The 12606-nt window shown below is 45.1% G+C and overlaps 1 protein-coding gene across 1 annotated transcript in view; it reads right to left on the bottom strand.

Annotated features, from left to right (window-relative positions):
- Positions 1-2076: 2076 nt before the first annotated feature.
- The window catches only part of LOC135893050 (butyrophilin-like protein 2), a 48495-nt gene continuing 37965 nt past the window's right edge, over positions 2077-12606 (bottom strand). The window contains exons 3-5 of the mRNA XM_065420841.1: positions 11060-11434; positions 5549-5899; positions 2077-2222 (exon numbers count right to left, since the gene is read on the bottom strand). Coding sequence (XP_065276913.1) covers positions 2077-2222; positions 5549-5899; positions 11060-11434 — 872 coding nt within the window. The remainder of the gene's footprint in view (positions 2223-5548; positions 5900-11059; positions 11435-12606) is intronic.

The following is a 12606-nucleotide window of genomic DNA, read 5'->3' on the forward strand; positions in this document are numbered from 1 at the left end:
AAAACACCCAAAATTGAAGAACTTGAAAACAATTCATTTCAAATTAACTGAACTGTTTGTTGATTCAAAATGAATTATTTTCTGAATTTTTGCTCTAATTCGGGTATTTTAGGTGTCATGTGTCCTTTGTGTGTGTGTGTGTTGGTTTAAAATAGCCAAATTTAAAATCCAAACACAATTTTGAATTGAAAAGTGGAAACAAAACATTTTGCCACTTTCACAAAAAATAATCTGTTATTCTCTCAACTCTACTAGGCACCAAGTAAGCCCTGTTTTGAAGGCTAAGTGGGAGTTACATGGTGAATACTTCTTGAGCTGGTTCCCTGCACTAGGGTGAATATGGAGAACAAGTGCATCTTTAAATGGGATCCTTTCCCCAAGTTCTGTTGACCTGCAAGGCACAGGTCATCCATCCCTTGCTGATTCTAAAATGTCATTCCCAGTCCTTTTGCTATTATGAAGTCGACGGGCAGGGAACCATGCTTCTACTCAACTTCTGGGCTCTGCTGAGAACACAGGCGTGGTACTCCCTTTGCCTGGATCATAGATTCATAGATTCCAAGGCCAGAAGGGATCATTTGATCATTGATTCCAGTGGTTCTCACCCAGGGGTACACGTACACTTGGATTATGCATAGGCCTTCCAGAGGGTACTCACCTCATCCAAATTAGTGTTTCTCAACCTGGAGGTTGCAACCCCCGGGGGGGTCTTGGGATGGGTTTAGGGAGATCGCAAGTGCAGGGCTGGCATTAGGGGGTGGCAAGCAGGGCAACTGCCCAGGTCCCACAAAGCTAAGTTACATATTTCAGCCCCATTGGCTGGGGCTCGGACATCAGACAAGGCTCACAAGTGAAATACAGGCTCAAGCGTCACACTGAAATGTAAGTACAATATTTATTTTCCAGTCAATTTATTTTATAATTATATGGCAAAAATGAGAAAGTAGGCAATGTTTCAGTAATAGTGTGCTGTGACACTTGTATTTTTATGTCTGATTTTGTAAGCAAGTAGCTTTTAAGTGAGGTGAAATTTGGAGTACGCAAGACAAATCAGATTCCTGGAAGGGGTACAGTAGTCTGGTAAGGTTGAGAACCACTGATCTATGCTGACCCCACTTATAATACTCGAGATTCACCTGTTTATCCATTCCAGGACCACATTAGGCCTTTTGGTCACAGAGTACAACTAGGAGCTCATGTTCAGCTGATTATCCACTACAACCCCCAAATCTTTATCTGAGTAACTACTTCCTAGAATATAGCCCTCCATCCTGTGAGTTTGACCTGCATTCTTGGTTCCTAGGAGGGCAGCAGCACCAGGTTTCCCTTCCACAGGCAGATAGGCGGGGACTGTGCTTACAAAATGTCTCAGTGCTAGATCCACAAAGCGATTTAGGGGCTTTACTGGCACTTTAGGCTCTTGACTCCAAAATCTAGAGCCTCAAAACCCCCACTGAGCCACTGCCTAACCCTGTAGGTGATGGAATTCTCCTCAGGTATTTACATGTCTGCTGATGAAGTATCCTAGGCGCCTACATTTCTGGTTGTGAGCATTTGCACACCCATCTCAGCTCTGGTGCCCAGCACCTAACTCATGTCCAGTTCCCAGCATGATCCTCAAATCTGGTCTTCCCCCACCTATCCCACCAGAACACACCTACAGGATCAGGCCCTGAACTAAAAACAAGCAGAGGAAGAGATGGTTGTGATGGGTTAGCACACTCAGTCACAATATGGGACCCCCAGAATTCAAGTGCATGGTCCAATGGTTATTTAATTATTTATACACAGTAGAACAGCTTCAACAGCAGAGAGTGAGGGAGCCCTGGACCCGGCCATCCCATAGGTTGAAGGAGAGGAATTATGTCCTCTGCTGACCCAGCTGAGGCACCAACTCCCTTTGATGGGTAGAACAAACCTCTCTCCTTGGTGTCTCCCACTGAGTAGCTTAGGCAGCTCCCCACTGAACCTGCTGAGTTTTGTGGATCCCATTCTTAGGCGCCTAACTCTCCCCCTGCCTGCGTAGCGGCCTGGTGCCTAACTTGGGCTTATGGATTCCGCTAAGTGGTAAGACACCTAGGAGGTAGGTTCTGCAAAACTGAGTCCAAGTCCCCTTTGTGGATCTAGCCTTTGATGGCCAGCAGAAGAAAGTGCCATTCCCTCTCTGTTATCCACATAGCTTCTGCTGAACCAGGTCTTCCTTCTTTTGCAGAGCTGGGGTCCTGTGTAGCAGGGTGGAGAGGGAGCTATTAAAAATCCACACACAGAACACTTTGTGAAGGTGATGATAAAGTTGCAGGTGTGTCACAGTGCTATAAATGTGTATCAGTGTTCCAGGACAATAGAGTTAAAAATTAACAGAAACTCTGGACAGTCAGACTTAAGGGTTAGTACTTAGAGTAATATGGCCTTGATCTCAGTTGAGGCCTATAGGTGCTATTTTAGTGTATTAATAATAAACAACGATAATAAGTCTTAAATAAGCCATTGCCGCAAAGCCCAGATAACAGGACCATAAGTTGTGGCTATATAATGTCAGAGAGAAGAAGTATATTGCAGTATTTTATTTCTTGTATCTGTATTCAGGTGAGTCTATTTGTTCACCTGGCATAAAACAAGGAGGTGTTTTACTGACATGCCACCTTCAGTTCAAAGGCCAGCTCCTCATACCAGCCATCGGCAGACACGCAGCAGAACTATATCCCTGCATCTGAGAACTGGATGTCCTTGAGCTTCAGAGATATGCCCCCCTTACTCACTTCAGTTCTCTCTGCTTCTACGCTTCCGTTATAGGAGCTCACGTGAATTAATTCTGAGACTCTAAAGAGCAGCCACTTGACTGAGACGTTTGCGGGGACCCTGGCCATGCAACCCAAGATAATGTCTTCTCCGACAGCTCCAGTAACATGATAAGGAGGGATAAGTACTTTAGCTGCATAAAAACACACAACCCTCTGTTCACAGAGCTCCGTATGGCATATTTGTGTGGATGCACATCAGAGCGCTCTCCACTCCCTGACCTAGGGAGCTTCCCCAGGTTTTAATTCAGACTTGTCAATTACCATCTCACATACCTAACCTCAATGTAGCACATGCTGCCTAGTGAAACCTTTTTCTGAGAAAGTACCCATGGCTTAAGGAGCAGTGAGGCATGTCGCCATGAGTTCTAGCCTGAGCTCTTGCACTAACCACTGCTAGTGCACCTGCGCAGTTCATAACCCTTGTTATTAACCAAGGTCCAACCCAGTGGAGGCAGCAAACTCTAGCTCATTAGACAGGTAAGGTAATTTATACAAAGTCATGTATGGCTGGTATAGGGACAGAATCCCAGACTTTAACCAGGGAAAACTAAGGCTCAACCCCTATGCTACACGGCCTTTCAGAAAGGACATGGCAAGTTATGTGCTTGGGTGGGCTGGCTCTAGCCACGTAATAGCACTGTCCCCCTAGACCCAGGACTAAAAGCTTGGATGTCTGATACCCAACTGCCCATAACTCAAGCAGGTCAAGTCTGTGCTGTGCATTAGGAGGCACTAGGTTCAAATCCTATGTGCAGCAAGTGGAGGGGAAAAATAGCATATGGTCAGGTATGAAAAGCTGTACCTATGGCTATCTGAGAATGAAGATTTGTGGGGAAAGATGCCCCTCTACCAGAAAAATCAACTGGTGGGGGCTCTGAATGTTTGTGTGCTGCTGGCATAGTTCACCAGCTCCTCTGGTGTGTGTTCCTCTTGCAATGAGAAGAAAACTCCAGCATGTATTTCTCTACAGTGCACCAGGCTACAGCACTTGGAGTTTGACTGTGCTTTTCCACACCACTTCCATTGCTGTGCATACCATCTGGGGCTGCACCAATCCCAGAGACTTCCCTATGAAGCGCCTCCTGCTGGCTGTGCATCAGTCCAGGAGCATAGGTCAGGTTTCCTTGCATTCAAACACTCACAGATGTCCAGCCATAGCTCCTGTTGGCAATGCCAACGTGTCCCTCACCAGCTGCCCAGGGCAGTGGGTGCCGCCAAAGGTTCTCTGCTTGTTGGTCCCTTCTGGTTCCCTCTAACCCCTACTGGTTCCCTCTTGCTTTGTCCCTTTGTGATGGTCTCTGTGTCACTTTGGTTCCTCCCCTGCCCTGAGGGGAAGCCCTCCTCCATAAGGCTCAGACAGACCAACGCCTTGCCCTGATAATACTGCTGCCTGATTCCCAGTGAAAGTCATGACTCTTTTTTTAAAGCAGAAGTTATGTATATATGCAGATTATCCACAAATAGAAGATTATTCCATTCAATAATTTGCATAAAGTTCCAAACATAGAGCTGCACAAAACTTGGCAGCTCCGTTCATTGATCATGGTGGTAGTTGGTGGAATTGCTTGGGGGTCTTCAATTAGCCTCTGTTAAGGGACACATGGAGGGATGTCACTGAGAAGAAAGATGGTCCAGAGGTTACCGTGATAGCTCTGGGCTCATAAAAGATGGTGAGGATAAAAGCATGAATGGGTGGGTGGTGCTCAGATACTATGGTGATGGAGGCCAGATTGTGTAACAAAACATTTTTTTTCCCCTCAGAAAATGCCAGTTCATCAAAATTAAAACTTTTTGCATTAAAGGGTCAAGTCTTGACAAATTTTCTGGGGAAGCAAAAAAGTTTTGAAATTGTCAAAATGAAACATTTTGACATTTTCTAAATGAAAAATTCCAGTGTTGCTGTCCACTTTTTAGTCTGAAATTTAGCTAATTAGATAGATAGATAGATAGATAGATAGATAGATAGATAGATAGATATTGAAATGCAAACAAAATATTTTGAAGTTGAAAAAAAAAAAAAACACCTTTTCATTGATCCGCACATAGGATGTTTTTTTTGTTTGTTTGTTTGTTTTTGTTTAATTTTTAGTTCACAAATTTTTTCGAGGTTTTGCCTGTTATCCAGATTCATCATAGCAATTTTTTAATGGGATGGGGAAAACTGTTTCCCGCCCTGTTCCACAGATAGCTACCCTAGACAGAGAGTGAGTATCCAAAATCTCAAAGATGGATCCCAGGGGCTGGTGAAGGAGTGAGGCTAGAAGAGGCCAGAGGAAGGAAGAGCTAGCTAAGGGCTTCTCTACACTTGAAATGCGACAGTGGCACAGCTGCTGTATCACTTCAGTGTAGATGCTATCTATGCCAATAGAAGGCACAGATAATCCACCTCCCTGAGAGGCAGTAGCTACATCAATGGATGAATTGAGTTCTTGAAAAAATAACAGGAGTACTTGTGGCACCTTAGAGACTAACAAATTTGAGTTCTTGAGCAACCCAGCTATGAAGATGTAACATTTTTTCTCTGTGTTTTAGGTGCATTGCACATAACTACATGACTGAATAGACAGACCTGCTACTTGTATGACCTGGACACCCTGCTCCCAGTCCCTCCTTATTATAATTACATCAGAATCAGTGGCGTACCCCAGGGGTGGGTCTGGCACCTTTCTCTCTCTCCCCTCAAGCCTCACATTGCAGGGCAGTAACAGACTCGACATTACTGCACTGAACGAAAAGAAGGCACTGACCCGTCACTTCCAGCTCAATGGCCACCTTGTCGTACCAGTCCCCAGCTGCCACACTGCAGACATATTTCCCTCTGTCGGGGAGCTGGACGTTGTTCAGCTTTAGAGACATGTTCCCCTTCGTCCACTCAGTGCTGAAGAGCTCCATACCACCCCAGGATCTCTCATTCTGCCGGTTCTCAATGAACCTTCCGTTGTAGAAGATTTTGACTGGTTTCCTAGAGGGCTGGATGAGGATCCATTGTACAGTGATGCTTGCAGGGATAATGGTGGCTGACAGCTGGCAGGGCAGGACCACGTCCTCTCCAATTGCCCTGATAACAGGGTTACTTGGGGGAAAGATTTTGAATCGGCCTGTGTGGAGATTAGAGCTGTGCGAATAAAGGATTTTTTGGTTCTTGGAGCTGAAGAGAAAAACCACCCCAGAAAATGTTTTAATTTGAAACTCAACATTTTTTTTTCCACTTTATTCGTCAGCGAGAAAAACTAAGAAAATAAAATAAAATAAAATAAAATAAAATAAAATAAGTAGTTTTGAATCTACCCAAATGTTGTGAGTCGACCCAAAACATATTTTTTTGGTTGCAGTTTTTCAATTTTCACCCACAATTTTCAGTTTTCACACACATGCATGCACGCACACACACAGACAAAAACACTGGTGAGATTTAGAAATTTAAAATTAAAATGCAGTTTCAAATCGAAAATTTGAAAAGAAGAGTTGAAAAACACAAAGTTCAGAATGAAATGTTTCAATACTGTTGAAAAGAAAAATTCCCAAACAAAGCTATTTGCTGAATGTGGGTGAGTGAATAGTTTCTGGAAAAAGTTTGTTTGTTTGTTGTTGGTTTTTTTTTGGCAAAAGAATCAATTCACCAACAGGTTTGTGTCCAGCAGTAGTGGGGATATCGATACACAGGGTCTCTGTTCAGAACAGCCCTCTGTAGAGACCCTGTGTCATTCCCTATGGGACCAACACTGCACTTGCTGCCCTTGCCTTCTCAACCAGCTGAGCCTCTGAAAGCTGGTGGAATGGGGGCTGTGACTCACCCCTTGCAAGGCTCACAGGGGTTTGTGAGGCAAGGTGGAGCAAGAGGACTGGGACTGTGGAGCTCTTTAAGGCTTCTTGGAGCGGAGGTCAGGGCTATGAGTGAGGGAGACCCTTCTGCATGAGGCCAGGGGCTGCAAGGGCATGAGAAGTGTGGGGATATTGAAAACTGTTAAAATTACAAGCTATCACTTTAAATGTGAGGGGTTTTCGGTCCTGCTTGCAGGCTAGGGGGCCCTGTAATTAGCGTGTGATCTGGATCTAGCCGAAGTTAGTCTGCAGATAGCCAGTGTAGAGAAAGATGGGGTGAACTGTGCCTATCTGCCTTAAGGGAGCAGCCTGTTTTGTCTCTCTCCATTTTAGGTTCTTGTATGTCGGTTCTAGATTCCAAGAAATAAAGCAAGAGTATATTTTGCTTTTATCTAACTTCTCTTTGAGGAGAATCTTAACTACAAAAGCCCATGCATGTGGCTCTGTGAGCAATAGCCAGATATGGCCTGATTTATTCCTCAGCAGAAAGAATTTCTGTCACAGAGTTTGGGGGTGTTGTTGTTTCTTTGTTTTGGAGGTTTGGATTTTGTTATGTTTGGGTTTTTGTGCCCTAAATATGTGAGGCTACATTTCAAACGGGAACGTGACTCAGTAAAGAAACCTGCTACCTCCAGCACCCAGCCAGCCTGCTCCAAACTGAACTGAATTTAATTCCATTGGCTTCAGTGGAGTCATCCCAGAGATGGACTTGGCCCCCTCAGCCTCACACTGGTGGGTGATATGGATGTAAAATTTCTGGAAATTTTAAAAGCATGGGAGGAAAAAAACATGTTTTATTTGGGAAAAAAATGAATTTTTTGGAAAACTTGAAATATCCATAGTTACTTGCTTATAAAACTAAACTTCATTTACTTCTTTAAGAATGAAAAATGTATTATGTATAATTTAATTAACACATAAAAGTACTTGCTAACCTAGTGAGGAGGGCTTTAAACTAGGTTTGCTGGGGGATGGTGACCTAAACCCAGAGGTAAGTGGGGGAGTGGGATACCGGGTGGAAACACAAGAAGGAGGGTACAAGATGGGAAGCCTCCTGATTCATATTGAGAAAGTAGGGCAAGTTATCTTAGGTGCAGGAAGGACAGTTACGGGAGGAAAGATGGAGGAGTTGCACTGTATGTAAGAGAGCAGTATGATTGCTCTGAGCTCCAGTTTGAAACTGGAGAAAAGCCTGTTGAGAGTCTTTGGGTTAAGTTTAGAGGCAAGAGCAACAAGGGTGATGTCATGGTGGGCATGTGCTATAGACAACTGGATCAGAAGGATGAGGTAGATGAGGCTTTCTTTGGACAACTAACTGAAGTTTCCAGATCACAGGCCCTGGTTCTAATGGGGGACTTCAATCACCCTGACATCTGCTGGGAGAGCAAAGCACAGACAATCCAGGAAGTTTTTGGATAGTGTTGGGGACAACTTCCTGGTACAAGTGCTGGAGGCTAGGGAGCCGTGTAATTAGTCTGTGATCTGGGTCTAGCAAAGTTAGTCTGCAGATAGCCAGTGCAGAGAAAGGTGGGTTGAACTGTGCTTGTCTGTCTCAAGGGAGCAGTCTGTTTTTGGAGAGTGTTGGGGACAAATTCCTGGTACAAGTGCTGGAGGAACCTACCAGGGGCCAGGCTTCTCTTGAACTGCTCCATTCAACCAGGGAAGAATTGGTAGGGGAAGTAGAAGTGGGTGGCAACCTAGGCAGCAATGACCATGAGATGGTTGAGTTCAGGATCCTGACAAAAGGAAGAAAGGAGAGTAGCAAAATACGGACCCTGGACTTCAGAAAAGCAGACTTAGACTCCCTTAGGGAACTGATGGGCAGGATACCCTGGGAAGCTAATATGAGGGGGAAAGGAGTCCAGGAGAGCTGGCTGTATTTTAAAGAAGCTTTATTGAGGGTGCGGGAACAAACCATCCTGATGTGCAGAAAGAATAGCAAATATGGCAGGTGACCAGCTTGGCTTAATAGTGAAATCTTTGGTGAACTTAAACGCAAAAAAGAAGCTTACAAGAAGTGGAAGATTGGACAAATGACCAGGGAGGAGTATAAAAATATTGCTCAGGCATGCAGGAGTGAAATCAGGAAGGCCAAATCACACTTGGAGTTGCAGCTAGCAAGAGATGTTAAGAGTAACAAGAAGGGTTTCTTCAGGTATGTTAGCAACAAGAAGAAAGTCAAGGAAAGTGTGGGCCCCTTACTGAATGGGGGAGGCAACCTAGAGACAGATGATGTGGAAAAAGCTGAAGTACTCAATGCTTTTTTTGCCTCAGTCTTCACAGACAAGGTCAGCTCCCAGACTGCTGCACTGGGCAACACAGTATGGGGAGGAGGTTAGCAGCCCTCAGTGGTGAAAGAATAGGTTAAGGACTATTTAGAAAAGCTGGACATGCACAAGTCCATAGGTCCAGATCTAATGCATACAAGGGTGCTGAGGGAGTTTGCTGATGTGATTGCAGAGCCATTGGCCATTATCTTTGAAAATTTGTGGTGATCGGGGGAAGTCCCGGACTATTGGAAAAAGGCAAATATAGTGCCCATATTTTAAAAAGGGAAGAAAGAGAACCCAGGGAACTACAGACCTCACCTCAGTCTCTGGCAAAATCATGGAGCAAGTCCTCAAGGAATCCATTTTGAAGAACTTGGAGGAGAGGAAGGTGATTAGGAACAGTCAACATGGATTCACCAAGGTCAAGTCATGCCTGACTAACCTGATTGCCTTCTATGATGAGATAACTGGCTCTGTGGATATGGGGAAAGCGGTGGATGTGATATATCTTGACTTTAGCAAAGCTTTTGATACGGTCTCCCACAGTATTCTTGCCAGCAAATTAAAGAAGTATGGATTGGATGAATGTACTATAAGGTGGATAGAAAGCTGGCTAGATTGTCAGGCTCAATGGGTATTGATCAACGGCTCGATGAGCCAGTATCTGCAGATGACACTAAGCTGGGGGGAGAGGTAGATACGCTGGAAGGTAGGGATAGGGTCCAGAGTGACCTAGACAAATTGGAGGATTGGGCCAAAAGAAATCTGATGAGGTACAAAAAGGACAAGTGCAGAGTTCTGCACTTAGGAAGGAAGAATCCCATGCACCGCTACAGACTGGGGACTGACTGGCTAAGTAGCAGTTCTGCAGGAAAGGACCTGGGGATTACAGTGGACGAGAAGCTGGATATGAGTCAGCCTTCCCTTGTTGCCAAGAAGGCCAATGGTATATTGGGCTGTATTAGTAGGAGCATTGCCAGCAGATCGAGGGAAGTGATTATTCCCCTCTATTTGGCACTGGTGAGGCCACACCTGGAGTATTGCATCCAGTTTTGGTCCCCCCACTACAGAAAGGATGTTGACAAATTGGAGAAAGTCCAGCAGAGGGCAACAAAAATCATTAGGGGGTTGGGGCCCATGATTTACGAGGAGAGGCTGATGGAAGTGGGCTTATTTAGCCTGCAGAAGAGAAGAATGAGGCAGAATTTGATAGCAGCCTTTAACTACCTGAAGGGGGGTTCCAAAGAGGATGGAACTAGACTGATCTCAGTGGTGGCAGATGACAGGACAAGAAGCAATGGTGTCAAGTTGCGGTGGGGGAGGTCTAGGTTGGATATTAGGAAACACTATTTCACTAGGAGGGTGGTAAAGCACTGGAATAGATTACATAGGGAGGTGGTGGAATCTCCATCCTTAGAGGTTTTTAAAGCCTGTCTTGACAAAGCCCTGGCTGGGATGATTTAGTTGGGCGTTGGTCCTGCTTTGAGCAGGGGAGTGGACTAGATGACCTCCCGAGATCTCTTCCAACCCTAATATTCTATGATTCTATGACATCTGTATGAAATAAATAATTATACATTCTTTAGTTTTGATACAAATCAGAATGTGAAATATACCTAGTATTAGGGATGGAGCTGCCTTTGTATACTAAGGTTCTAATGTGTCTTTTTTTGCCTATTGGCAAATAGAAAAAATATAAAATGTTGCAAATAGAAAGCATCAATATTGTTGTAAACGAACAGGAAGGTTTGTTCCATTGGTCTAAAATATGGTATGTAAATAGACCTGACCTGACATTACGATATAGGTCCATCAGAAACTCAAGTTTCTAGAGAAAAAGCTCAGAAAATGAATATTGCTATCATGTAATTAGAGCACAATTATTAAGACCCAACAGTAAATTTGGCTATGTATCCAAACTTCATAGTAATACCAGATTATTTAATAGTTCATTAACACCATACATACAGAAACTCTCATAATTGTCGACAAAACTAGGCATCCTATGAACCAGTAAAATATAACTTAGACAGTTACTGATATATACTTGGAAGTGGTAGCATAGCTCAAGTTTTTCCTTCTTTCCTTCCTCTTTCACTGTTCATTCAGAGAGAAAATATTTCCTAAAACATTACTTGTCATAAACCAAGAAACTGGTTCACTAACCTGTCACATCCAGTTCAACTACCGTCTCATCATACCAGCTCCCAGAATCCAGGCTGCAGACATATTCTGCTTTGTCAGAGATCTGGACATGCTTGAGTTTCAGTGACAAGTTTCCCTGAGTCATTTCAGTGATGGACAGCTCCGTTCGACCCTGATGTCTCTCATCTTGGGTTTCTGTCTGGTTTCCTCCATTATAGGAGACCTCATGGATTAATACTGCTGGTCTAAACAGCTTCCACTGCACTTTGAAGCTTCCAGGTAACTTAGTGACTGAGAGCTGGCATGGAAGGATAATGTCTGCTCCAATGACTCCAATAACCGGGTTGCTAGGAAGGATTCTATAGGGAGCTGTCAGGAGAGAGCAATACACATGTTCTTTGTGTCAGATAGTTGCCTATAAAATGCCCCTAGTGGTACACTTCCCACTCTGCACTGTAGAGAATTCTATATGAAGCTAGGAATACATAATACTCAGGGAGAAAAACAACCTATGTTAAAAGAATGCTATGGGTACAAAGTCAAGTATGCAAAATTTAGGCAATACAAGAACAAAGGTTTCCAATGCACCCCTAACTCTGCCCCCGGTGCATACACATGATTAATCACACAACTATATACTGTGTTCCCCACAGGACTCATTCAGTGCATGCAGTGCTCTTTTCTCTCCATACACTTAGGAGTCTCTTAACACTCTGGAGGCTAAAGAGGGTGAGGTGGGGGGACTCTGCTCTGAATTGCTCCTACCAAGGCTCACAAGGGGTGTGAATTTGGGATGTTCTCAAAGAGCCCCACAAGGCTCATAATAGGGAGCGACCCACACAATTCCTAAATGGGGACGCTGATGAGCATCCCAGACTCACAGTGGAGAACTGATGAACTTCCTGATACTGGCAGGGGCTTATGGGGAGGCAGCAGGGAGTGGGGCAGGGCATCCTCACTGCCTGGGGACCCATTCATGGAGTCAGAGGGCAGCAGGGGAGTGAGAGGAAGATTCTTGATTCCCAAGGGCTCAAGGAGCAGCAAGAGGGGGCAGGGCTGCACAGAGATTTTTTGGGGCCTGTAACTAAATATGAAATTGGGCCACTCCCCATTCCAAAGAAATTACCAAGGGTGCAAAAACACTGAGGGGAGGCCCCAGTGGTGGTGGAGTTTGGAGAGTGAGCCCACCCCACACTACTGCTGGTTCCTGTCCCATGGGGCTGGGCCTGGATCCAGACTCCAGGCTGTGTGAAGTGGTGTGCGGGCTAGCAGTGCCAGTCTGGTTTGGTGCAGCCATCCCTCATGATGGAGGGGCAGCTGGGCCAAACCTGAGTGAGCAGCGCAGTAACCCCACGTGCAAGGTCACAACATGACTGGCCCTAGTCACGTGCCCTATCATGAGGGAGGGCAGGCCGGGCCAAATGGGAGAGGCGTTGCGACCCTGTGCACCACTGTGCAACGCCACTTGCTTTGGGGGCCCACTCCGACAGGGGCTGGGACAAACACCCCCTCCCTGCACCCCCTCCCCCCCACGGTGGGCAGCTCTGTGCGGGGTTTCTTTCAGAAAC

This window comes from Emys orbicularis, chromosome 21 (genome assembly GCF_028017835.1).
Source record: "Emys orbicularis isolate rEmyOrb1 chromosome 21, rEmyOrb1.hap1, whole genome shotgun sequence".
Taxonomy (NCBI): Eukaryota; Metazoa; Chordata; order Testudines; family Emydidae; genus Emys; species Emys orbicularis.